A 27,918-nucleotide genomic window follows, 5' to 3' on the forward strand; every position below is an offset into this window, starting at 1 on the left:
GTACCCAGCCATAGAAGTTACTCCTCCAGCTCTTCTGAATCACAGTCAGGAGCTGCTGTCTTGGCTCAAATGGAACCCTTTAGTCTGACACTCCACACCTACTCTGGACATGTGAATCAGGCCCCATTTCACATCCACAGAATTTTCACAGTTTTATAGGAACTTGAAGACTTGAAAAAGTTTTTCTTGGAGGTCTGACCCCCTGTTAAGGCAGGCAAGCACATTTATGTGCCTCTGAAATAGGCAAAGGTTATTTTTTTCTTTTTTTTTTCCTTTGTAAGCCTACAGGACTAGGGGCAAAATTTGCTCTTGCCAAAACAGATTTAATTCCTGCAACTCAGGTGGCTGGAATCAGGATTTTCCCAGACTTGTGGCCTCAGAAACTGGCCACAATTTCTCTATTCCTCTGGTTTCTAGATAGAAATGCAATTTAGAAACTTCAAAACTGTGAACTAAGGTAGGCAGGGCATTTAACTATGGGAATGCAAGACACTGGAAAGCACATAATATCAGAACATTTCCAGCAACAAAAGGAACTTTTAAAAAATATCTCTGAAATGCTGACATCTGCAGGCAAAGAAACTAGGCTATTTGACTTGAAACTTCTTGTGATAGTTGCTTCAAGAGTATTTGAAAACACAGCTGCTAATTTTCTTGGGAAGCCAAGGCCCTGGCTACAGGTACAAGATGATCCAGAATGTATGCCATTTTTAAAAGGAAAAGATTTGGGAACTGTTCCAGTCAGTTTGCCCAGTTCTTCAGACAAAATTGCAACTTACAAAATGTGGCACATTCCTGTCAGAGAGATCTCACTTATTTTGACCCATCCACTTTGATTTGATCTCTAGAGCTCAGACAGCTCAGGCATGGTTTTGTCCTCACAGCCACAGACCAGTCACGGACCAGTACGCAACTGCTCAATTTCTTGCTTGCCTGTCCACTTCAGTAAGGAAGTCATAGAAACCTCATCTCCAGGATCTGGATGAGAAGGAAAAAAAGTTAATTATGTGCAAGGAAAAGCTTGCCAAGCTCAGAATAACGGCTCATCCTGGGAGCTGGTATAATGTTCTTATGATAGGCTGCAGTTTTTTATTCCCAGACTGGAGAAGCTGGTAGGTACAACGTGAGCATACGGGCAGGTGACACCTATGAGCAGTGAGCTGCTGCCCGTCAGCCAGGGAAAGGCATGTCACGAGTGCTGCTGTTTTGCAGCTGACGGCAGCATCTCGTGTCCCTGGGTGCAGGAATCCCGCGATTACCAGTTACCCATTTTCCGCAGTGCCTCCCACCGAACCCGGGCTCCCGGAGATGAGGCTGCTGCTCCTCGACAACGCCTCTGTCGAGGCACGACGCTTCCAGCTCTGCTCCAGAGGAGCGCGGCAGTTCGAGTCTTCCTGTAACTCATCTCCTGGAGGTTCGCCCCGCAGTCCGACACCCACGGACTACCCTCATCAGGAACCTATGAGCTGAGAAATCCAAAGTCAGGGCTGTGCTGCTGTGAGGTTTTCTGCTCCCTAACCCGCCCCCGCTCCCCCATGAGACCGCATTGTTTTGCTTTCCTTCCATCTCCTTTTTTATTCCTGCACGTTCAGGTGACATTTTCCAAGTGTTCCCCGCTGCTTGGACATTCACAGCGCCCGGGGCGCCGCGGCGGGAGCGCGGCCGGGGCCGGGGCTGCGGCGAGGGGCGCACACGGAGACCCCCGGCCCCGCTCGCCCGTCATTGCGCCCCGGCCGCGGGGACACGGACTACAGCTCCGGCTCCCGGCGGCAGATCGCAACCTTCCCTTCCCGGGAGACGCGAGCAGCCCCGGCCGTGCCGGCGGGAGCGGGGCTTTCCCTCTCCCGATAAGCCCCTCCCGCCGCCCGCGCCTGGCCCTGGCCCCGGCTCAGCCCCAACCCCGGCCCCAGCCCCCCCTCGCCGCGCACGCCGCTTCCCGCTGCCGCCCGCGCCTGCTCCGGGAGGAAGAGGGGCGGTGGCAGCAGCGGGCGGCCGAGAGGGACACGCCTTTCACCCTCCCCGGCCCGGCCCCCCGGGCCCGCCGCCCACCGCGGGCGCGGCGCAGCGCAGCGCGGCCGCCGCCGCCCCGCCATGAGCCGGAGGTAGCGGCGGCGGCGCCTTCCGCAGCCGCCGCCGCCCGCCCGCTCCGCCGCGGCGGCGGCCGGGCCCGCGATGCCGAACCAGAAGGGCGGCAAGGGCAAGAAGAACAAGCGCGCCAACAGCAGCGGCGACGAGCAGGAGAACGGGGCGGCGGCGGGCGGCGGAGCCGCGGCGGCGGCGGGTGGCAGTGCCGCGGGTGGCGGCGGAGCCGGAGCGGCCGCCGCGGGCGGCGGCGGCGGAGCGGGCGGCGGAGCGGGCGGCGCGGCGGTCGCGGGCGGCTCGGCGCCCGGAGACGTCAAGAGCGGTGAGCGGCGGGCCGGGCCCGCGGCCTCCCGCGGTGGCGCAGGCGGCAGCCGGGACCGGGGGGGCGGCGCGGGGGGACCCGCGGGGCGGGGGCGCGCCGGGAGAGCGGGGGTGTGCGGGCAGGTGCCCGGGGCAGCGGGGGGGTCAGCTGGGCCCTGCGCGGCTGCCGCCAGCGGGATGTCCCCGAAACCCCCGGCGGGGCGGGGGCTGCGCGCCGCGGTGTCCCCGCCCGGTGACCCGGCGGAGGGCGGGGGCCGGCCGGCGGCGATGCTGAGAGCGGCGGGAGCCCACGGCAGGAGGCCGGGTGCGGTGGCTGCGGGCGGCCCGGGAGCGCGGTCCGGGGGCAGAGCGCATCCCCGGCGGGCGGGAAGCGCAGCGCTCGCCGGCAGCGGCCGCGCCGCGGCTGATTGGGAGCTCCGTTGAAAAATGCCCGCTTTATTCCGTCACGATTAAAAATGGAGTCCTGCTCTTCGGTCAGTTTTGTTTGCCGCTGTACAGCAGTTGGGTTTGTCAGGGCAACGTGCTCACTTCGCATCAACCATTTTATGCTGCCTTTGGTCGGTGGGTTGGATTTTGGTTCGCAGCGGGTTTGGTAAGGTGGTGCCTTGCATAAACTTGGATTGCTATTCATGTTTGTTTCTCTGCAAAAGGATGTGTCAGGCTAAAACTAAAGGCAGGCAAAGATTTTATTACACTTTTGCTAAGCCAAAAAACCCCACCTCTTAGTTCTGCTGCTAGGTTTGCAAACTGCTGTGCAGAGTCCCTACTCCTCACTTTTTTCCTCTCCCAAGTTCGATTTCAGCTTTTTACTCTCCATGCTTTTCAAAAAGTGGGAGGGTGGCTACGACTGGTATTATGCTTTGTGACAGTATTTTTGCCTATGGCTGTTAGAAAGGCACTTCCAAGTGTCTTAGTTTGGTTTTCAAGATGACTGATTCCCACGTATTATTTAATGGAAACTTTTCCTTGGAAATATTATCAATTAATTACAAATCACTTCAGCAAACAAGGTCTTTGCGAGACTGTTTTTGTGAGAGTGTTACTCCAGAGAATCATGGAGAATGATTAGAATTTCCTTTTGGGGTTTGTTTCACGTTTTTTCTTTAATGTTTGCTTTAAGTGAATGAACAAGGGGGAAAAAAAAGGGAGGTAAACAGGAGTTAGAATATTGCTAGAGTATTTTTATCATGACTTCAGTATAGTAATGTAATATGTCCAACATCCACATTGCAGGTAGTCTTACGCATTGGCTTTTCTCTGGATGGGGAGAAGCAATATTTTGAATTTTTATTTTGCTCAAGCACGAGTGGCAGCAGTGGTGCATTTCTGGTGTGGCTGTATTGCCTGTGGATGATGAGGTGATGTTCCATCTGCAGGTGCCACAGGAGGTGATGCCAAGTAACGCTGGTAGTGGCACAGCTCGCTAGCCAGACTGGTTATCAGTCTTCTTCTGCTCTAAGGCTGTGTGTGCCACATGCTTGCCATAGCCCTCTCCTGTGCTGGCCAGCTTCCTCAGAAGCTGAGGCTGCCTTTCTGACATCTAACCTGAAGTGAGTGCTCCTTTATTCTCTCTCCCTGCTTCCATATCACTTCAGTGGTCAGAAGCATCCCTTGACTCTTTCACCAAATGCCTCACTTCCCTTTTTTTTTACCCTCTCACCACAGAGGTGTAGTCTTGGCTTCAACATTTGCTGTATGCTGTCTGGTCAGCATACCTGATCTTTGCCTTGACAGGATCATTGCATCTCATCATACCTTTATTTTCAGATAATCATAAAGGCTGGAGGGGTATATGTGGTTGCTAGCTTTATTTTACACTTGCTACTGCCCATCAGATAATGTTGAGCTGTAAGTTTCATAAATTGTATTCTCTCTGGTAAGTGCAAAGCTTTCAACAGTTTTGGTTCAGGGTGTGCTGCAAAATTGGGAATCTGGCTCACATGCATGGAAAAGATTAGACAGTGATAGCAGATTCCCTCAAGTCTTCAAACCCGAATAATCTGAAATTAAGCCCTGTACTGTAGCCACAGCCCTGGAGGCAACTAGCCCATTACTAGACTGCAGACATTTGTAAGAGGCTGTGCACTCGAGGGCTGCTTGGTCACTAAGCAGTTTATGGAGGATGTGGCCTGCTGCAGTGAGTGGTGGGGTTAATAGAGTTCTCCTGTGCACAGTCAAGTCTTGACTGTTTGTGGGAGACTACCTGGGTTGTGGATTAAGTCTGCTGGGCTGCAGGGAAGCTCCTAGCTGTGCTGCTTTTGGGCTGTGCAGCTGCATGCTGTGACTCGTGCAGCCCAGGCTCACTGGTCCTGTGAGACCCCGGGCTGGCTCTCCTCTTCTCTTCTGCATTGTCACCATGTGCTGCTCCAGCGTAATTGTGTGTGTCTGGTGTCACTGCTCTCCTGCTCCACCTGTACCCTGGGAATGCAGTGCATGATCATAATGACATAGCCTGCTTGCTTTCATTAATGTGGCAAGACAGAAGTAAGCAGAGATGAAAGCAGCAGATTTAGCAGTTGAAAATGCCTGTGCTGACCTTGACTTTGCATTGTGATGTCAGTATGATGGTCTGATTACACAGTCACATCAGGACCCTGCTTTGCTCATGAAGGACAGTGATTCAGATATAGTTTTTTTTTTAAGACTTCACAGTTCGTTGTGTTCTCCATGTATTGTTTATGCCCCTCATCCATGTAGCATAATGAAACAGAATTTTTAATTTCCTCTGGGCTTCTCTGTGCAGCCCTGACTAGCTGTGCCATGTGATTGGGAACTGCCACTACAGCATCCCTTTATCGTGGAAAGTTCTTGTTCACTTTTACATTTTGATAAATTTTGCCTCAATCCCTGCACAATTTTTTCCTTTAAACTATCAGCCAGTTTTTGGCATGATGACTGAGAAATGTCAGCAGACTTTTCTCCTGCCCCAACAGGGCATTTGTTTATGGTTTTTTTGGTGGTTCGATTTTTGTGTGTTCAGAGCTCAGACTGGTCTTGAAGGGTTCTAGACTCCCACAGGGGAGTCGGGAAGGCAGGGAGCACTGACCAGATGTGATGGCTTTTCTTACCTTGCACTCTCAGTTTCTTAGCAGGTGTTGGGATGATGCCTACAAGGGGGATTCACATTCTCTAGCTATGTCCTCTGTTTTTATCTCTTCCATCAGACCATATGGTAGATTAATCTTTCTTGACCAAAGTGCATCAATTTTCTGCACTAAGTGATGCACAGGACACGGAGAGGGGATTATAGGGTGTGGGTGGACTGATTTAACAGTATCACAGTGCACAGGGAAAGTGAGATATGATGTCACAGAAAGTCTCATTTCTTAGGTTACCTGTCTTCAGAGTGATTGAATGATGTTTCTAAAAAAGATTTTAATTTTCTGATTTTCTAGCTAGTTTTCTGGGTTACTTTGTATAAAATCTGAGCTGTGATCATGTAAAATTATACCAGCAACTGCATGGGGTTTTGCACTGACCCCATTGATGGCAGTGTTCCTCATGGCAGCAGTTGGTTACCTTCATCTGCAGACATAAATGAGTGTGACATTTTGTGGATACTTTGCCCCATCATCAGAAGAGGAAAATCCACAGGGTTTACTTTTAGATCTGAGGCTCTGAGGAACATATTCCTATTCTGTCTCTGCCTTGCTGAGGCTGGACACTTTGAGACTCTGCTCCAGCTGTTTTACCCCTTTATCCTCTAATTGTCTTGCTCTAGTCTTGACACAGATTTGTTTCTGACCCTAATGTTCCTTGTTCTATCCATTTGCTTTGCCTTGTTTCCATTCTTCATCTCATTGTCCAGTAGAGCCAAGTCCTCTTCTTAGGCTTGGTGATCCCTGTCTTAACATCTTGATGCTTCATCGCTTTGTCATTGTCACTCTGTTCTCTCCAGTGCTGTTGCTGTGGGAAGACTAGAGAAAAGAAAAAGCTGTGTCTCTTCAGCTGTGCTTTTTTCTTTTAACATATAATTCAGTAAAGCCAGCCAAATTAAGCTAAAAATACCCCCACAGCATAACTGTCTCTAAATCACTGTCCTACTGGCCACCTGTTTTAAGATCTCTTTTTTTTCTTCCCCCGCCATAGGTGAGCCCTTAAGCTGCACAAGTGGCAGGGCTGGTGAGTTGCTTGGTTGGCAGGTGGAGCTGCTGGCTGTCAGATTTGTGTGCCTTTGAACACTTTGCCTGGGTTTCACAAATTTGTAAGACTGATTTACTTTCAAATAAAAATGCTAATGTAGGAGAAGTGTATGGAGAGGGAAATCAGTAAGCACAACAGTGAGTAATGTGTTGAACACTGTGACTGGCCAACAATTATGATTTATTAAAAAAAAAATGTATCCTGGATGTAGGATAGTTAAAGATGGACATAAAATTCATCAATGCAATGCTTAATTTAAAAATGTGTTTTCAGAGAATGAATTGTTGTAGTATTTAAGTCTGGATTAATATTTGCTGTCAAATGTTCCCTGCTGCATCTAACATCCAGTTCCAGTTTGGCACTCCAGTGATGTTCAGTATTGGCACCTTCTGATTATTTAGCCCGAGGGAGTCCCATTGGTATCAGTGAGACCACCTGGAAAATTAAGTTTCTATTCTGTTGCAGTGACTACAAAATTTAATACCTATTAATTTACTAAGGGGAGATAATTTTGCCTTATAATACCATTGTGTTCTTCTAACTGCAGAAATCAATTGAATGCAAATTTCACTGTCTCTATCAATGCAAATCAGGTTCAAAAGGACTTTCATGTTAGTTTTAGGATTTGAAAACTATGCAATTACATGCTTTGGTAGCAAATGCAGTTCATGTTTTGCAAATCTTTGCAAATGGAATCATGTTCATGGTGTTACTGAATAAAATAAATATTATCCTTTCATGCAAGCAAGTACACACCCATTTAAGTTTGGGTTTTTTAAGTTATTTGCTATCAAAATGGTTATCAGTGCCCTGACAGCATTCTGTGTTCATGTGATTAGGTATTGTTCAAGTGTAGTGCTTTCATGAGTAAGGTTTAGGCTTGATGTTTGCTCTGTTTCATACAAGGAAATACAGTTTTCGAACTCATAGCTTTGCTTTGTCTGTACTCATCCCATATCTTACTCACAGTGATCTAACATGTAGTGACAAAATGATTTCTAGCCCTTGGAGACATTTGTAAGTTTTCTTCAGCCTCGCTTACAGCCTTCCATATTGAGACATCCTTTGATATTAAAGTACTGTCATGGCTGGCAGAAGTCCATCCTTCTCTGCTTTTCTTCCTGCAGCATGTGTAAGGGAAAAAAAAAAAGGAAAACCTTGCATTCAGCTCAGAGTAAAATACTACAGCTAATCTTCAAGGTGTCTAAATTATAACAGGATTAATAGAGCATGGGCTTTCTTTAAACTCTTTTGATAGAAATTCAAATAATTTCAAAGAGGCCTTTTGAACAGTAATCTAGTTACTGGAGTGGGTAATTCGGTTTTGAAAGCTTGTGGGATTTTGAGTGGAGCACTGGCATTTCCTGGTAGACTTCAGTGACATTTATCTTGAGAGCATTCACTTCAACCTTTATGCCTTTCTGTCTGTCTCTTGAGCATCTATCAGTCCTCCTTCCTGGGCTTGAGAGGGATATTGCTGTTGTTCCTGTCTCCCAGGATGCCTGCTGGCAGAGGAGGTGGCTTCTGCTGGAGCCTGGCTGTTGAGTGTGCCTGGCACTCCCCATCTCCCCTTGTGTGCTGCAAATACCCATTGTAGGAGCAGTGTCCAGCTGAGGTCTCTGTGTGCCACATGGATGCCAGGGATGGTACATGGCAGGGCTGGAGCCTGCCTGGCATCATGAGGGAGATGTCTGGGAACCAACAGCTTCACATCAGGAGCTGCTGTCTTGAAGAGATGCTGGGTACTGCATCTCCTGTTTCCCACTGAGTTTCTACCAGCTTCTTTAGCATGGAAAATAAAATACAGTCTGTTGCACTGAAACTTGGGGAGAATGGACCAATGACACAAATATCCCTAGCTCTGAAAATATAAGAGGTGTTGGTACCCCTTGATTCAACCTGCTTTCCTTTCTCTCTTGCCTTCTCGTGCTGTTGGACTGGGTGTGGTGGCTAGCTGGCTCTCAGTCTGAGCGAGTCCAGCCTGCAGTGTTTACATCTGTGCTTGGCATTAGGGCATCTACTGCATGCCACAGTTAATCTCTTATTTCCAGCATGAGGTGGAGTTTGCCACTGAAAACCTGCTAAGGCAGGTACAGTAGAATCTGCTTTAGTTATTATTAGAATGACTGTTTCTTGAAGCACCAAGGTTAGTTCTCTGTAGCAGTTCAAGTTATTAAAAGCTTTTGGGAGGCTAAAGCGAGAGGATTTAATCGTTGCGGTGCTTTTCTGTGGGGACAGTTCATGTGCAGACTAAGCAATAGCCAGTGTTCAAAAACACATTAAGGCCCACCAGTCTTGAGATAGTCATTAATCTCTGCATTCACCATGATAGAAGTCATCAGAAAAATCCACATGATGCTGAGGAGTCTTCCTAGCTGGGGCATGATTGCTTATGGCACAGAGAACCGGTTGTCTTCTGACCTGGTTAAACCAAATCAGAATTCACATGGGAGTATTGAGGGTGCATAGTTGTCCTGGTACTGATACAGGTAGAGGCTTAGGTCTGTTCTCTGGGGATATTTCCACATGGATTCAGGTGTTACAGCACAAGCTAGGGCAAGATTTCTCCTATACAGAGGGGGTCTATATAGCCCAGGCAAAAGCCAAAGCTTTTGTTTGTGATTGTTTTCTGTATTCAGACAACATATATTAAATGGAAAGAAACTGGCTAAGTTGGCTGATGATAATTGTACAGATGATGGTGATTTCTACAAGACCGTATGAATTCTCATGTTGGGTTTCAGCAGCGTAGGCAGTAGGTTCAGCTTGGAGCACAGATGGCTGTGTAAACAAGCTACAAAATTATTGTGTACATGTAAGTGCCTATATTCCTTAGTTTGTACAGTTTCAATTTTGATTTTCTGCCTTACTTTGGTGAGGTGATGGTTGAGCTGGGAGTGGGTGGTTGAATGAGAGCTGCAGATAACTGTATCACATGCTGGCTGCTGATTTCATAAACAGGCATTAGCTCAGACTGTGCTGTTAGTTAGAAGGTGTTAATGTGGCAGGTATGAGTTAAGCCTTCATGATTTCCATGGTATTTTCCTGCTGCTAAGTTGCTAGGTATGTTTTTTTAATTTTTTTTTTTTGTTTGTGGTCAAGAGATTGCCTTGGAGGTCAGATGTGAAGTTAGCATAAGTGAAGTGCATGGAGATGCTTCTAGTAGCTGCTGAGCCCCCTGGGAGTCTCATCACCTAAATTCTCAGCTGAACCAGCCTTTAGCAGCTCCAAATTACTGAAAATCTTTTCTAGTCGAAGGTGATCACTTCATGTTACTACTCACTTAATAGAATTAGTGACATCTTGCACATGGAGTAAAGCATGAGGGAAGGGGCTGCTTATGGCTTTGTTCTCCTTAAATCCCTTCTGAGTAGGTGTTGCCTGCAGCAGCGTGGTCCTTGGGGGCAGGATTGAGCTCTGGATTGGCACCTATTGACAATGTCAGTATGTAGGTGCATAACAGATGTAAAGCTGTCAGCCAGACTGACTCCAGACAGCTCCTCATTGCAGGGGCCACTGGCTCTGTCTGTTCTTGCTGCAAATGGACTGCTGGCCTTAGCTTCTCTTTCCAAGAGCATGAGGAAGTCTTATGGCACAGAAAAAAGCCTGTGATAAGAGTGGCTTACCAGGTGCTGCTGTCCTGTATTTTTCCCTTCCCTTCCCTCCTGGAAGCTTTCGTCTTGATCATTCGGCAAAGATTGCTTAAGAAGTTTTGAAGAGATATCAGTCATGATCAGTGAGTGTTACCAGTGTAAGCCCCGAGCTGAGCTGTTTTGAAAGACTTCTCTTTCTATTTGTCAGCTGTTATTTGTTGTTGCTGCTGCACTGAAGATCCAAGCCTGCCTTTTGGATCAACTTTTGAAAAGTTTTTTCTTATTGCATTCTTCTGCTGCACTTAGGCTCTTAGGAAAGTGGCCAGTCATTTTTGTATTGCATATAATTTTTACTATTTAACCAGTTATGGGTATGACGATACCATTTTGTCACATCTTGGTAATCTTTGGAATATTAGATTGTATTACAAGGTTCAAGAAAGCAAATACATCAGATGCTTAATTCAAATTTTCTTTCTGTCTGATTTGTTGTGGTGGTTTATTTTCTACAGCTGCATTACTGTATTACTGCAGTAATATTGTATGACTTCAATTAAAATAAAGCTATGCTGATGGCAGAGGAAATTCAGAAGATTCATGCAGATGGTTGGTAGGGAGTGGCCTTCCCCAGGAAAGACTCAGCTCTGGTTCAGGCTGGCAGAGTGAACAATTCCTGGCTGTGTAAGGTTGTGAAGAGAGCAGTGTTCATGGGAAAGCAGGGTAGAGGTTAAAGTGCTTGTTTTGCAAGGTATGTGTCCCACAGGAGCCCTTCTGGCCTAGGTAATGTGCTGGCAACCAGTGTCTCCTTGGCATAGATGAAGAGATGCTAGGGTAACAGCAGACCAAGAGCAAGCCACTGTAAGTGTTTTGCAACCAATCTGGTGCCAAGGCCTTTCCCTTTTTTTGGGGATAATTTCTTTTTGCAGATCCCTAACAGCCTCTTGTTGCCTGACAGTTGTTTTAAGATGACAGTAGGGCTGTCTGGTCCAGCCGCCACCGCACTTCCCTCTCCCTCTGCCCCCAGCCTCACATGTTTAACACCTCCCTGGAGTTTTACCAGAGATGGCAAATCTGTGCAGTGAGCTGAAACCTGTGCCGACAAGTAGGGGAAATAATTATCTGTTTCTGTCCACTGACTGAAAAACTCTGGTGCTTAACACAATGGATAATGTGGGAGCGTAGCAGGGGAAGAGCGAATTTTGCTTTAGGCACCTGCATTGAGGGCTTGGAGCAAATGAGAGCAGTCACGAAACTGAAGCCATGGAATCATTGCATTTGGCTTGCTGGGTGCATCTTTGGTTTTATGATGGGTGTGTAAACAGAAGTAAATAACATTCTCCTTAATATACTTCACCAGAGGGGAGTTCCTCAGGCAGCTGTTGTTCTGCTGCTTTCATTTGGGTCATAAAATGGGAAGGATGGTCTTCATATACTGCCTTTCTTTTTTATTAAAAGGTAGAACCAGTTTGTGTGGGAGTATTTTTTTTTGTTGTTGTTGAAAGAGGTATTTCTCAGATATTTTGTTTCTATTCCTATTCCTGGCTTTTATGGATGTTTATAAACCTGAACAGAAAAAATGAGAAAAAGCCAGAAAAACCAATCCAGGTTTCTTGCAGTCTTCTGTCATATTCTCATTTTTGAAAGAAAAGTTAATTTTATGGTGACTCTGTCAAACATAAAACACAGCCTGGTTTAAACAGTGAGCTGTCTTTGCACAAATGTACGTGTGTTTGGAATGTCGTATGTTATTTCTGTTTTAGAAGACATTTATGTACTGCTCATTCCAACTATTTTCAAAATCACTGTTCCAAATCACTGCAGAGGAATATGAGAAAACATTTATTTTTTTATGTGGAAACATAATGTATTGAAAGAAGCAGCACACGCTTGTAGTTGCAACTTGACAGCCTACGTTGAAGCTGTTCTGCTCCACAAAACTGCACACTGTCTTGTTTTGTTCTCGTAGGCTGTGAAACCCATCTTGAAACTGAGAGTTAAACAGAAATTCTTTTATCATTATTTTGGCATTCTTTTGAAAGGAGCTGCTGGGAGATTAGATGTTGCTCTGATACCGTGTAATCTTTCATTTTCCCTGAAGTTCAGTTTCATAGCTTTGGAAATCAGAATCTTGTTGAGCTGTTAGCTACTTGGAAGCAAATATATTTAGGTGACAAACCAGCTTGGGGCTATAGGTATGGATGGGCAGTTTGGCCATGTAATTTCTGTTTACTTCCCATCGTAATCTCTCTTGACAGTAATCATTAACACTGTCATCATAAAACATTAGGACAATGATTCTAGCTCTGACCTTTTGAAGAATATCTTAAAATTTATTTCTAATTATGGGAAGTACAAGGGCTTGATAACAAGAATTTTTAAAGTCTTGTAGTACTGAAAAAAAGTGTTCTGTCTCATTTATAAAATGGTGATTAAACAACCCAGACCACTTTCAAGGGTGTGAATTGGTGGGAAGAGCTCTTCACATTACCTAAAAGGAGGCTCCCATACTGATCTGAATGCTGTCTCTTTTGCTTCTAAGATATATCTGTTGCCATGAACTGGGAAAATTGCACAAAAATTGCTGTTTTCTGTTTCTCATTTATTCTTTATGGAGGAACATGTGGCATGGTTATGTTTGGCAGGAGACATGGGTACAGAGAAGTCTGCAAGGGATATTTGGTCCTGCACAGTCTGTTTTGTACAGATAATTTGAAATGTGTGGCAAAACCAAATGTTGGCTTGAGGTTTTTTTATGCTTTTCAGGTAGTGGAATTTTCTGCTTTCTTAAATACAGGAAAACTACAGAAAACAACAGAACTTTCTGCTGAGACAACTTAAATTAGCCATGCTGGGCTTCTCAGTTTCTGTTGTGGAAGTCCTGCAGCAGTTTAATCAAGGCCTTCTCCAAACCAGCAGACTTGATAAAAGCCAATCTGCATCAGTGAAAGCAGGTGCTTTGAGTAGCATGGCATCACTGTGCTGTGGAGCATGGCAAGAGGGCAGAGAGACCTGTTAGCTTTCTGGAGTATTTCCTATGCAGCTACAGTGGCAGTAGTGAAATGTCAGATGCGTCCCCAGAGGAGATGAGTAGACACCAGCTTCTCCTCTTAGCAATGATGTTTTCCAAAGCAATCTCAGTGCCACCATTTAACAGTTTATTGGGGTCTTTTGCATGATGGAAGGTTTTTGTAAATTCTGTTGCTGTCTTTCAGCTGCTCTAGACCTGCTTTTGCTGTGGAGATTATGTGACAAGCCAATTCACACTGTAGATAGAGCAGATTAGATGAGGGAATGTGTGAAAACTTTGCAATCATCTAGTTAAATTAAATGTTGAAGAAGACATCGTCCAGAACTCCAGCTTTGCCTTTTCTTGCCCATAGTTCTGCTGTGTGGGAAGTTCCTCAGGTAATCTGGCATCTGTAAATTCTTAAGGGGAAGATCTTATTCCACAGTATTTCCATTGACTGACTAGGTAAAGGGGGAAAAATTCTGTTGAAAGTCACCTTTATTTTAGCCTCTAAACACCCAGTACATGATCATAATTAAGTAATTGCAGACATAGTCTGTGATGATGGTTTTTGTATTTCAGTCACTTATTTTATTAATTTCATTTTTTGTCCACATAGTGAGGAAAGGTCTGTAAACTTCTCAGGGGACTAGAGATCATATTTTTGCATACAAACTCAAAAACGTGTTCAAAGGGGGATCAAGGAAGCACTTTCCTTTTTTAGTCAGGTAACTCTGCCGGTATGGATGAACAAGTATAGTGTCTGTATTCAATTCTAGACCTGTCTGTGTAGTACTTTCTCAGCTGTCAGCTATAATTATACCTGCAACTGTTAGAACATTTACTCTCTGAAACACTGTGAGAGTCTAAGTGGATTTTTGGCATGTTCTTTTTCTTTTGCTACCTTCTTGTAATGGTGGAAAGAAATATCTACCAAAATAGATGAGTAAAGGAAATGTATAAGTGAGAATTGTTCATACTGGTGCCTCTGGTACCTTGCCTCACATGACTTCTGACAATTTGCCTTTCATGGGTTCAGTTTAACTGGCCTGAGGTCGGTTGCATAATTGTGATGCAGGATGCTATATTTGTGAACTCTAGTTTCAAACCTTAAATATGATGAAGGAAAGACTGACAATGAAGAAAAGCTTTGCAGAGATGCTTGCTGGGGTAGTGTGATTTGAATCAAAGTCTGGGGGAATGGGTGGAAAAACTCTCTGAACTGGTAAACTGACAGATTTTGTTTCAGAGCAGGTAAGTTATCGCTCACTTCTGCTCTTGGCCAACAATATTATAGTAAATAATAACAACATTATACTTAATAACACTCAGTAAAAGAGTGGAGAAAAATTAGTCACTGGTAGCCAATAAAATTGTTGCTTCTCAAAGACATCTCCAAACTTGCACGTTCTTAGTGGGCTTTTCAGAGACGTGAGACAACCAATAGCAAAATATTTGTCACATTATAGAAGGAACTTCCAAAGAGTCTCTAGGGAAATCCTCTCTTGTCTCTCTTCTCTACAATTTAGTAATTTGTTTTTAATGACTGAAAAGTCCATATTTTCAAATGAATTTTTCCTTTCCTTTTTCTTCTTTGAAGGAAAGCTTTTGGGAATTTGTTTTGCTTGCAATTTATAGGCCACTCTCTGAAGGAAAGGTATTGCAGAAGAGCTCTTCCTGCAAGTGTCCCACTTTTGGCATTAGAAGCAGAGACAGAGAGAAATTAAGTGAAGGATGTGGCATCTTCCAGGGAATGGCTCAGGAAAGTGTGCAATTTTCTGTGCAATTTGTGCCTCTTTTTTTTGGTATAAGTAAGTTTTAAGAACTTCAGTAATCTTGAATTTACTGAAGGTAGCTTTGAACATTTTGTTTTTTATAGCCTTTTCCAAAAAATTGCTGGGAAAGGGACCACTAGCACAGCAAAGATCTGTTGTTGCAGAGCATCTGATTTGTGTATTACTGCTGTAGGACAGGTGATGATGGATAGTGTGTCTCATACTGAGAGTTGGAGTCAAAGTACATCTAGGAGCATAAAACCTCTCATTCTACTGCAAATTATGTAGTGTTATTTGTGCAAGCAGTGATAAAAATGGGATTAAAAACAATGCAACAGAATGGTGGTTTTTTAACCTGCTTATCAGATAGAAATTTAAAGTCCTAAGGGGAAAAAATTTCAGTCATGGCATCTCTCTCCTCAAGGCTCTGTCATGAGTCCTGGGGCTCTGGCTGAGACTTGAGTGGAACTTCAGGAAGCTAAGTGCTGTGTTTTGGATAGGGTGAGGCAGCACTTGACCACGGAAGACCTGGAAGAAGCCTGCTAATATATGAAAGCAGCCATACAGAGGTTAAAAGGCAGCCTGACTGCCCTGTTGGAGCAGTACTTTCTGATGAAGTCAAAGAATAAGGAAGACAGAAATACAGAGAAGAAGTATTTGTCATACTTGAGTAAGCATCTGTGGTGGGGGTCAACCTGCTACAGCATCTAAAAAGTTCTTACAAGAATTCTAGTAGAAAATTTCCAATCCCTTTTGAGCCTCCCAGCTGCAACAGAGCAGCCAGCAATGGGAATCATACGTAGTCTGTGGTACTTTGGTGAGGAACTGGAAAACGTTGTTGGTTCATAAATGCAGAAAATTCTTTTGTGGAACGTTTTTTTGTGTAGAAGCTGATATTGTTGCTGTGAAATAATTGAAGTCAACTGCTCTTTGCTCATGGATATAGCAAAGCTGCTACTTTGCTGATAAAATACCATGTTGTTTGGATTTTTTCACCTGTCTGTGCTGCAGAACTGTTTGGTTTGTGAAATTTAGCTATCCAGAAGGTCAGTGGTGGTGATGTAGTCAGTATTTGCCTAAGCAATGTAATGAAGGCCCTCCTTTCTGTACTAGGAACGTAAGCTCTTCGTTGTGCTTTTCAAAGTTCTCTGCTCATTCCTTCTCTCCCTAGATGTTGTCTCTTGCTCAATCCCCAAAAAAGAAATTTCTTTTCCCTCAGAAAAGATCAATTCCTGCACTCTATGATTGCAAAGCTGGGTGTACTGGCTTATTTACTGGTATTGCTTACTTGCTTTTCAAACAGGCATCTCTGTGTGTTCTCCCCATGTTGCCTCTCAGGCTTCAAAGCAGCTCTCCAGAAACATTCACAATGCTTTCTCCTTGCTTCTTAATGCCTTGCAACGGTATCTACAAATACTTGAGGGAGGGCTAATGCTTCTGAGGTGCTTTGGTTTTGAATATTACACAGACTGTAGTGTCATCTTGTTTCTTTATTTGTGCATTTCATTATCTCCTTTCACATGCTTATCTCTTTTTGGTAAATACTGCTTTTTTGCACTGACCCAGAGCTGGTGCTTGTGGCTCTTTAGTAATACAGGTTGTTAGTAAGAGCTTGGGTGTGTTTGTCACAGTGTTTAAAGAAAGTACTGCAATAAATGGGCCATTAAGTTATTAATGTATCTGTTTTGCCCTCCACAGAAGCCCCTTGTGCTACTCCACTGATCTGTAGCTTTGGGAGGCCCGTGGACCTGGAGAAGGATGACTACCAGAAGGTTATATGCAACAACGAGCACTGTCCCTACAGCACTTGGATGCACCTTCAGTGCTTCTACGAGTGGGAAAGCAGCATCCTCGTCCAGTTCAACTGCATTGGCAGAGCCAGGAGCTGGAATGAAAAGCAGTGTCGCCAAAACATGTGGACCAAGAAGGGATACGACCTGGCTTTTCGGTTTTGCTCCTGTCGCTGTGGGCAGGGTCACTTGAAGAAGGACACGGACTGGTACCAGGTGAAGCGAATGCAGGATGACAAGAAGAAGAAATCCGTGTTGGAGAAGAGTACGGGAAGGTCCGTGACGGAGTCAGCGGAGGAGGCCAAAAAAGGCAGGCCGGCCAACAAGCCGCAGAAGGGCTTGAGTAATGACCTCCAGCGAAGGCACTCTATGGACAGGCAGAACTCCCAGGAGAAGGGGGTCATGGGGGGCAGCTACGCCGTTCGCTCACCTTGTGTCTCTCCTGGCCAGTCCCCTCCCACCGGCTACTCCATCCTTGCCCCCACGCACTTCAGCGGCCCTCGTTCCTCGCGGTACCTGGGAGAGTTCTTGAAGAATGCCATTCACCTGGAGCCCCACAAGAAGAGCATGGCTGGGGGGGGCATGTACAGGAATGCACATTTTGATTATGGGGCAGCTGGCTTGCAAGCACATAGATCAGGACACTTTGATACCCCAGTGCAGTTTCTGAGAAGGCTCGATCTGTCTGAGCTGCTCACTCACATCCCCAGGCACAAATTGAATACTTTCCATGTGCGGATGGAAGACGATGCCCAGGTGGGCCAAGGGGAGGACCTTCGGAAGTTCATCCTTGCTGCTCTCAGTGCCAGCCACAGGAACGTTGTAAACTGTGCTCTGTGCCACAGGGCGCTGCCAGTGTTTGAACAGTTTCCGCTGGTGGACGGGACCCTGTTCCTTAGCCCATCGAGACACGATGAGATTGAATATGATGTTCCCTGTCACCTTCAAGGTACAGGTTGTCTGTCAGTCATGCTAGGTTTCATTAAATGATGGAACTGCCTTCTGTGCCCTGTCCCTGCCATTACAGATTTTCATCCCGGTTCCACATTTTTAAGCAGTTCTGTAAAGCTTGAAGTAATGTCCAACATACTCATGTGGATCAGATCGAAACACTTAGAAGGATTTAAAAAAGATGCTGTATAGAAAGATCCATGCCTTGTGTTTGGGCTTACAACTAAAGTTCTGATCCGATTTCTAGGTAGACCATGGGAAGGTTTTCCAGCCAGTCTGTTCTGGAGCTTATGTATGCTCATTTATCTCTTGGGATCATTACTCCAAGATGCACACCACCTTTTCAATTTAAGCATGCTGTGCTGCAGCCTGGCTGAAAGTTGTATTTGTACCACTGATGAGGGTGAGGTACCTCTCATGCTTTCAGACTACAGAGTATGAGTTTTGTTTTATAGCAAAGTATTATTTCTTAAATACGGAAAATGCTGTAGTCTGGTCTGTATTAACACAGGCCTGGAGAGGTTGAATGTAGTAAGAGTAAGGTTTTAATATGGTGTGTTAAAGTAGCAGTGTAGCAGTGAAGGTTTTTTACTTATTTCCACGCTTGCACATGTTTGACCTATGTCTTGATTATGTCCTAGCTCTCAGATGAATTGAGACCATAGCACGTGTTTCTTTTTTCTCTCTTAGAGAGACAAACGAATGTGGGCCAGCATGAGCTTCAGCTCTTCCTGAAAGCTGTGGCCCAAACTTAAGTGATCAGGGTGGTACATGGCTGGATGTGCCTGTCCTGCAGCCTGCTAGCAGGCAGCGTGGCTAAAATTAGTCAGAGAAAGTGTTCCTCGTCTGGTGGCCAAAAGCACAGACTTATGTATTGAAATGTGTGTTAGTAAGGGATTAACCAGAGGTATTTTAACATTGAAGTTTCTCACCTTTCAATAAAATACATTGTATCCCATGCATGGCCATAATATGTGTTGTGTAACATACCTTTGCTCAGTAAACTTTGTATTTTATTTTTTTCTTTCCTTAAATCACTATGCACTAAGTCACTAAACTGTATTCACGCTAACATTATTGTTTCTGTCTTGCCTAATGTACTATAAGGAGGAAAAGCAATAGGCAAATATACAAGCCAGGAAAGTTCTAGGATAAACATAATATACCTGTGTGAGATAATTATGCCTTTTTGCTTTGATGGGGAGTCACACAATGTGCTTGTCATTTTATCAGTACAAAATGCTGGTTTAGTAAAATAGCGAAACTCACTGTTAACATTTGCCTCTAAGAATGAAACTGTGAAATTATTTTTTTTTAACTTTAATTATTTCTTAACTGTTGGATGACATATCTGAAAAACTTGTTCAGACAAGTTGCTGTGAATAATTAATTGTTAAAATTTTTGCTTCCTTGTCCTGGGTAAGATGGTTTCTTACCAGAAGTATTCTCTGAAATGAAATTAAGCTGTAAGGTGCTATTCCAGGCTGTTATTTTCTTTTCAGTACAGAAAATCATTTATGTTACTTCAGGCATGTTTAAGATACCAGGTGCCATATTTCCAATACGAAAAGTATCCTGAAAATTAAATGGTGGGGGAATGTAGTATTTTAAAGTGCAGCAACGGTGCAGAACTTCAGATGGGGAAAGATATTTATCTTCCTGCTCAACTGCTGTGCATGGAGTTGTTTGAACATCACCAATCTTGAGTGTTCACTTCAGGAACTGAGTTAATTATATATGTTATATGTATGTTATATACATTTTAGTTTCATCCCATCATGTTTTCTAGAGCTGAACATGCCAGTGTAGAATAATTTAACTTTTACCAGCTCACACTACTAAGTCTATTTTGTATGTATATTTTAAGAAGAGTCTGTTTTATCTTGTTTTTCTAAAATAGTTGGCTTAAAAACCAAAACAAGTAAAAACACAGACTATTAATTTTGTAAGTGTCTGGTACAGACTAATCATAAATTATTAATATCTTGGTCCCATTTTTGTAGAAGAGTTACAAGATGTGTGTCTGTTGAATTACAGTTTGTGATGTGTTCAGTGCTTTGATGCTAAAGAGCACAAATTGCCATCCAAGGTGAACACATGTTGAACTCAGTCCTGTTTTGTGGCTGATTTGTAATGCCAGTATTGCTTAGCTCTGTCTTACATAGCAGTGCAAAATCTGGTATGTTACAGGATTAGTACTTGGTGTCTGGCCTCTTCTAATAGACAACTATTAAATTGCAAATCAATTTAGTCACTAAAATTCAGGCATAATCTAGGTGCTAGATCTTTATAATTTATGTAGGAATTTTGTTTTTTTGTGAAAGTCGGTCTCAGATTTTGCATTGGTTAGTTCAGTCACATGTATGTAGTGAAAATATTTGATTTCTAAGTCTGAGCCACTTGTTTTTTATGGACATAAATGTAACTCAGGTTTTGAAAGTCATTGTGCATACAGAGCCTAAGGTGCTGATAGAGCTCATTATATTCATAGTTCTGAATGGCATGTTAAAGTCTTTGTATGTGCAATATATAATGTAAATATACTTGTTGTTAATGAACAGTCAGAAGAAAGTACATGAGAAGAATTTGCTCTTCTGACTGTTGCTTTTTTTCCATGGGGACTATTAGGTTGTTGGTTCCCTCTTTACTAGAAGATACCAGCAAGTTGTTAAATGAATCTGTACCAAGTTTGCTAATAAGCTTCAGCACTTTTCCACTTCTCATGTCAGGTGGGGATGAAGCTAGGGCAATATTCTGGTTTTGGAAACACAGCAGCTGATCTTACAGCTTAACCTGGCATCTCTTCTTGGAGGTTTAGCAACTCCTCTTATAAAGTATTCTGCTAAGATCTACCAGCAGATGATGTAAGGGAGAGTGGGCAGGGTGATGACTAATTCCTGAGTTCTGTACAGCTTCAGTCAAGCCTGTGTATTTCCTGTAGAGAAGTACTTTTTACTTTATCATCCACCCTTTATAAAGAAAAAAAAAAAAAATATGTGATTTGTATCACAAAAGGTCAGATACCACATTGCAGAAAATGTCTGTTTTAATATTCTCCTTTTTGCTCCTTAAGATGTGTCTTTTCTGTCCACAGGAAGGCTTATGCACCTCTATGCTGTTTGTGTAGACTGCTTAGAAGGGGTTCACAAAATTATCTGCATTAAGTGCAAGTCCCGATGGGATGGAAGCTGGCATCAGCTGGGAACTATGTACACCTACGATATTCTGGCAGCATCTCCCTGTTGTCAGGTTAGTACCATACATAAGTAACACTCATAAGGTGAAATTCCAACTGATTAGATGAAGTCAAGGTTGTGTATCTTTTCTCCCTTTCCTCCTTCCATCCTTCTTTTCCAGCCTGTGCCTATGAGTGCAATGCAAGAGGGCTGATGGGTCTCTGTCCCTTTGTTTTCAGAGATACAATGGCCTTTAGCCAGACTAAAGTCATTGCAAGGCTCACTGGTTAGTACACTTATGTTTTTAAATAAAGCCCCCTTTAAATGCATTGGTAATTAAATCTGATGCTTTGTCACTAGCATCACGAGTGCCAGGTATAGTTCCACCTTTTGAGCAGATGTTTCATGTTTCCAGGATTTTTTAGTTCATAAATTGTGTTTTATCATAACTGCAACAAAAAATGCCAAGGGAGCAGAAAGGTCCAAAGTGTCTTTGTGCTTGGAGATTACTCAGCTCTCCTTAATCTTTGTTGTGGCTGACCCTGGTGATGGCACTCACCCACCTGAAGCAACTTGGAGTTCATTAAACACTCACCTCATCTATGCCTTGAGAGAGGAAGATCCAAGGCTTGGGGCTACTCCAGAGTGTGTCTGAGACAGCAGGATTGTTTGCATTCCAGAGAATTAATTGTCCATGTGATAGACAGAGCACTTTTGCCATGCAGGTAGGGGTAGGCAGCTGTGAAAAAAACATCTGTCTGGGAATGACTCAGTGCTCTGCTGCAGATGCTCAGTCAGACACACAGATGCTCAGTCAGACACACAGTAGTAGGTCAGGACAGAAGCCTTGCAGAGATACACCCATTCAGACTGGGATCACTTCATGGTAATGTGCATACTTCAAAGCCATCTGAAATACCAGTATGTCAAGATGCAAAATGACAGTTTATTTTAAATTTAATGTATTTAACAAAATGTGTTGCTCAAAAGACAAGTGGTGTTGCTGCTGCTGGTTAAGGTGACATTGGCAGCAGTTATAACTACAGACTGATACATTACCTCCAAATTTAGTGTCTCTTGAGGCTGTAATTTTTTTTTTTAAATAGGAACTTTTAAAGGTAAGGAAAGCACTGATACTAACTTGCTACCTTTGTAAAAGTCAGCAGCTTCAAATCTGAATTGTTTCTGTTGAAAGAAAAGATTTAAGAGCTCATTATACAAGAGCCTTAATTACATGATTAATGGACAGTGTGATAGTCCATGGTATAAAAACTCACTATAAAAGCATTAGCTGCAGTGACTGTGATTGCCAGATAATAAGCATTATTGTTTCACCATGATTGTTACAGATGATTCTGTGCATACAGAAGAATGACATTTAAATATGGTATATAATAGAATTCCAAATTGCCTTTCTAGATTTATTATGAATAATTTTGTGCCTTACTTCAAAATATTTAATTCTGCATCACAAATTTGCATGTAGAATAACAAACTGCAACCATTGTCAGATTACTGACTCTTAGCTGAGGTGCTGGACTGTAGTAAAGGAGCAAACCCTTTGGTTAAGAGTTCCATAAAAATTCATAACCTAGTAGATTGTATTTCTTAAAATTTCTGCTTTTCAAGCAGAGCAGTGAAGCTGTTGATTTGTTTCTTTTTGAGTCTGATCTCAACATGGATAGTACTTTAATAATTTCCTCCTCTCCTCATCCAGGAAAATCCCTTAAATTGAGGTGGCCTAGACAATAGTTTTTGTTCTTTTCAGTGGAGAGCTGAAGCTTTCATTAGTGTACTGGGCTGTGAGGTTAAACTATGGTGCAGCTCAGACCCTCGCTGCTCATTTGCTATTTTTACTCTTTAACTTCTTTACAGTCTCAAATCCTTCTGCTTCTCTTGATTATTCTGAAAGGCTTGCTGAGCTTTCATGCTGCCTGATGCTTTCTTTGTATCAGATGGGCTGTGTTTCTCAGGTAGATTTCTTCTGAAGTCTCTTCAGAAGAAGAGACTTCTTTGCAACAGCTGAATATTAATAGCTCTGTCCATGCTCACCTATGACCTTGAATTATTTCTCATATCCACCCAGTTAATGTTGCTTCTTTCTCAGTTGGATTTTGCAGAATAGTTTGTGTGTTGAAGTGATGTTTAGTTTGTATGACCTGATATGTACTATAAATGTTTAAATAGACATTTAAAGTGACACAATACCATGTTGTGCTGATAAAGTAGATCAAGTTATACATTTGTTAAAATGCTGATAAATTAAAATGCTGATATATTTCATAGACAGATGATGTTCAAATGTCAACCTAAATAGTTGAATTACTGTGGCACAAATATGAAATTTCTCTCTTAGCTTTGATGCTTCATAAATGATTTATTGAGACACCACATCTTGTGCTGGGAAATGAGGAACTGATTCAGAGATTTAGCAGCACAAAATAAACCTTGCTATTCTCTACCTTCCATCAGTCAGAGTGGGAGGTGACCCACTCCCCAGAATTTGGTGGTGGTCTTTAATGTGAAAGGCATGGTGTGAGCCTGTGAGTCCCCAGTCCAGGTGAGGAATGTCCCTACCAGCACATCCCACTACTGCCAGTTTCCTGCTGGGGAGGACAGGGGACTGCCTCTGGCACCTTGTTTTCCAGAGGTGAGAAGCTGAGGGGAGTGTGGTTATTTCAAAAAGGTTTTTTTGTTTGTTTCTTTGTTTGTTGCAGGCTCGGCTGAACTGTAAGCACTGTGGGAAGCCAGTCATAGATGTGCGGATTGGCATGCAGTATTTCTCTGAATACAGCAACGTCCAGCAATGTCCTCACTGTGGAAATCTAGACTACCACTTTGTGAAGCCATTTTCTTCATTTAAAGTTTTGGAGGCTTATTGACGAAAGCTTTGCTTTAGTAATAGCTATTTTATGGGTATTTCAACTTTATTACATATCTTTTTATAGGATTCATTCTGTGATGAAATCTAATTTCTTTTCTAACTGAAAGAGCAGCTTCTTTGTCAGTGTACATATTAATATGTATATATACATGTTGTTAAAACCAGAATCCTCCTGCAAAGATCTCTGTGAAGGTTGGAGGCAAGCCAATTTAATGGCCTTTCAATATATCCCACGTGTGGGGTAAAGTTCAGCTAAAAATGACTTGGGTTTATTTTTTGTACAGTTGTAATACAGTTTATAGGAAGGGTGTGGGGAGACATAAAGGACAGAGAAATATGTCCAGTTGGAAAATGGGTAATTGCATAGGGTTGTTCCTCCAGCTTGGTGGAAATGGGAAATCCTTGGAAAGAAATGTTTCTGTTACTGTTGAATTCATTCGGCCTTCTGCATTGGTTCCCAGGGGTGCAGGAGCTGGCCCTCTGTTGCCAGTCCCCTCAGCAGGCTTTCTTTCAGATTTCCCATGACTGGGGTAAACTGAGGTATCATGACAAGTGAATGTAAATGTGTGCCAGCAAATGCAATCTTGAATGAATTCTTTTGGCATTGTGTCTTCCTGCTATGTGTGTTTGATGTGCATTGCCCTCACTGAGTTGTAGTGCAGGCAATAGTGCTGCTTCCAACAGGGCTGTCATGTGCCCAGCTGGGTCATCTGCTCATACCAAAACAAGCTGGAGATCTTAACATGCTTTATTTAAAGGTGTTTCTTCACAGACATTTTAGGGAAGGAACTGGCTGAGCTGAATGGGGATGTGATTGTATGTGCCTGCTGGGACTGAGGCTTTGCTGTCTGCTGCAGGCTTGTGTGGCTGGTTGGAAGGAGAACCATGAATTGGGATCTGGGCCCTCAGACCTGTATGAGCTGAGAGGTACTGAGTACAAAACATGTCATCACTTTTAAAACAATTAATTGCTGCACCTTTGTCTTTCAAAATTGTGTTCAGTCTAGGATCTAAAAACAAGGAGATGTTTTAAGAAAGCAAACTTAGCATATTTACTTTCTACATGCCTCTGTGCTGTACATTATAGACTGCATTAAGCAGTGAATTTGTATCAGAGAGCTTGGCCCTGTAGACTCTGCAGTTGTTGTTTCTTAACTCCCATTTCTCCCTTCCTTAAATAAATTTTTCAAAATAGGTCATTAATCTTTTGCTTGGTTTCTCAAATCAGTTGAGATTTAAGGGACATTTGGTTTTTTTGCTTTTCTCGATAGTGTATTTATGAAGTGTTTGTCCACTGGAGAAGTGTGGGGTTTGTTTCTGTTTACATGGTGGGATTATTTTTTGTTTCTTCTGAAATCTTTTGTTTTTCCAAATTAGAATCTTTTTAGAGTGTATCTGTTCAAATCACAGTCTTGAAAATGGCCCTGATAGTCTGCCACCCTGGGAAAGAAAACAAAAAAGTCAGAAGCCAAAGTAGTGTTTTTTCCTATGTTGGACTGAGAGTCACACTTTCTGCTGAATTAAGAAATTATCATGCACATAAAAGTCAAGCTGAATATCCATGTTTCTTTGTGTGTAAGAATGCCGAGTTCAGAGTTTTATTTCCTGGCTGTCTGCACTGCAGAATTAGCTCCTTTTAGCATTAGCAGCTACCCTTCAGCTTATACCCAAGCTGCACAGAGTGTTGGCACAGTTGGAGTGGCAATGTCCTTGGGGTCCCCCCAGCTCCTGTGGTGCAGCTGTGTTAGCAGGCTGTGGTAGCTTCACCACTGGTGCTCCTCTCCTTCTGTGCTAGCTCCTGGGCTTGGTTTTGGGTCTGGGCACATTCTTGGGGTTTTGTGCCGTTGTCCTTTTTGCATCAGTTCTGGGAAAACCTGTTTCTTCTTTTGGGAGAATTGTGGGAAAGACTTTGAGAGCCTTCTAACACTGTCCTTTCATGGCTACCACAAAGTTACACCCAGCCCAGCTGCAGTGGGACCAGCACTGCACCCATTGTCCATAGGAGCATTGGGCCTTGGGCATTCCTGGGCAGGAAGGTTTCTAGAGATAAAAGCTAATTAGCTGTGCAGTGTAGACTTCCCTTGTGAAGAACAATGGAATTATAATTTGGATTAACTCCTCCAGAAGGATATGAGCCCTTCAGCTTTGATGGTGTGTTGAGCAATCTGCTAGAGCTAGGGTGGCTGACAAGGTTGGAGTTGTGTTGCCTGGCAGGACCGTGAGAACCAGACCAGACAGAAAGCAGCGGCCTGAAATCACACAGCAAAGACAAAGCTCCTGTAATGAAGCAATTAAAGAGAGCAATTAAAGCATACATCTCTTACTGTAGGTTCAGTCTTCAGTGCCAGTCACATGTCATGAGTCTGGGGTGTCAGTTCCCATATAGGATACATGGCATTGTGTGCTGTTTTTTGTGCAGTGTTTGGGAGGGTGTCACTGTGCAATGCACATGGTAGGGGAGAAGTGGGATCTGGAGTTGTCCTAGATACTTGTTCACTTGCTTCCCTTAGAGTAGCTTAATTTATAATTCTGCCCTTTAAGTTCTTGGATGCCTCTCTAGACCTGTATGGGTGATAATCAAAAATGAGTAGACATGGAATAAAGGAAATATGATCAGCTTTAAAAATAAGTGTTTGAGAGATTGTGTAACATATCCAAGTCAAAACCAGGAATGGAGCAGACTGAGAAAATGGGAAGGGAAAAGCACATTTAAAGTCTTAACACTGACAAGGAATTACATACAAATATATCTAAGAAAGCAGTTTAGTTCTTTGCCAGCTTTTCCTTTTAATTCTGCTGTTGAGTCTTACCTACTGCTTGAGGAATGCCTATTTTCTTGTAAAACACATCTCTCAACTGGAGGCTAGCAGCATATATAGCACTGTAAAAATGATCCTCATTGGAAACCAGCTGAGCTACAGAAAGGTTTTTCTGAACTTTCACTCCAAAGTAAATTTTTCCTAATTTGTAAAGGCTTTCCCTGCTTCTTGTTGAAAGCTGCTCTTGGGTCACTGGAAAATGCACGATTTTCTCTAACATGCAGATTCCAGTCAAGCAGTCAGCCCTCACCTTTGGCCAGGAGAGTTTCCTGGGCTTTGCTGAAGTAGAAGTGCAAATGCAACTTTTTTGGGACCTAATGGCTACTTTGGAGCTTAAACTAGACCACAGTTGCTCTGCTTCCTGTCTTAACAAGCACTGGAAGTAGTCATGAGCTTACAAATGCATCATAAGGGAAATTACCTCTCAAGCCAGGGAGCTGCTTGCTTTGTTTAGTTTATTCTTGGCTAGTTTATTCTTCATTACCTTTCCTTTCTCTGGTGCTGTGTGTTCTTTTTAAGCTGGCCCATGGTTAGATTAAATTTGCCTGCAATATGTTTTGTAAATGAGAATGCGGTCCTCTGGATTTGGAGGTTCATTCTACTCTTAAGTGCACGATACTCCTTGTGATAGTAATAGGAGTTGCATGTGCAAATGCTTTTCTTTCCAGTAGTTAACTCCCCTTTCCATAGGAGAGGCTTGCATTTAGGTATGCTTCATATTTTGGATGTGTAAAACTGAATTCATCCATCAAGATGTCTACAAATAAATTTTGATAACCATAACTAACAAAATTGACATCTTTTACACACTGATGTGTAATTTGACACCTACCAACATGAACAGCCTGAAATTGTTGTTCTGTCTAATGCTGCAGAGTCATTTAAACTACAGTGTTTTGTAGCCAGACCATAGACTATCCTGTAGTCTATTTACATTAACATCTCCAGTAATGAGCAGTGTATTCATAATAAGTTTAATGGGAAAAATAAGGAATATTCCTACAAGGGAGGCATCTACCCCAATATTTTTCTTTTTTCCTTTTTTTCCCCCTCCCATGTGTTCCTCATCTTGCTGTACCAAGTAACCAAGGACAAACACATTGTAAGGCCACTGGTGAGAACACCCCTCAAAAATATACTTGTCCATAAAGGTTTCTTGTTGAGACATTCTCGGATTGCACTTTTGCAGATGGAAGAATATGTACATAGCAAATGAATGTTGATGAAATTAAAATAATTGGTTATGATATCATTTATGTGTGTTGTTAGAGAATATTTTGTTGTGAGTTCTCTGTATTAAAAAGTAATAAATACCAGACAGCTAATGGTGTGGGTTCTTCTTTCCCTGTTCTCTGGAGCAGTTTCTTACACCTGCTC

At 43.2% G+C, this 27,918-nt stretch overlaps 1 protein-coding gene across 1 annotated transcript; it reads left to right on the plus strand.

Annotated features, from left to right (window-relative positions):
- The first annotated feature begins 2,024 nt into the window (after nucleotides 1-2,024).
- On the plus strand, nucleotides 2,025-27,866 carry HECA (hdc homolog, cell cycle regulator). The gene is made up of 4 exons (XM_071434119.1): nucleotides 2,025-2,404; nucleotides 16,620-17,660; nucleotides 20,757-20,911; nucleotides 23,556-27,866. The coding sequence occupies exons 1-4, from the start codon at nucleotides 2,173-2,175 to the stop codon at nucleotides 23,718-23,720; spliced, it is 1,593 nt and encodes a 530-aa protein (XP_071290220.1). The 5' UTR covers nucleotides 2,025-2,172; the 3' UTR covers nucleotides 23,721-27,866.
- The last annotated feature ends 52 nt before the right edge of the window (nucleotides 27,867-27,918 follow it).

The sequence above is a fragment of the Agelaius tricolor genome, unplaced genomic scaffold, assembly GCF_023055355.1.
Source record: "Agelaius tricolor isolate 1412-34295 unplaced genomic scaffold, bAgeTri1.0.p SCAF_1, whole genome shotgun sequence".
Classification (NCBI taxonomy): Eukaryota; Metazoa; Chordata; class Aves; order Passeriformes; family Icteridae; genus Agelaius; species Agelaius tricolor.

Bases quoted from the DNA above. Each gene is read 5' to 3' on its own strand.
- HECA (XM_071434119.1), top strand. From the start codon at position 2,173: ATGCCGAACCAGAAGGGCGGCAAGGGCAAGAAGAACAAGCGCGCCAAC. The intron at 17,661-20,756 runs GTACAGGTTGTC...TTCTGTCCACAG, and splicing joins TGTTCCCTGTCACCTTCAAG to GAAGGCTTATGCACCTCTAT. The intron at 20,912-23,555 runs GTTAGTACCATA...TGTTTGTTGCAG, and splicing joins CAGCATCTCCCTGTTGTCAG to GCTCGGCTGAACTGTAAGCA.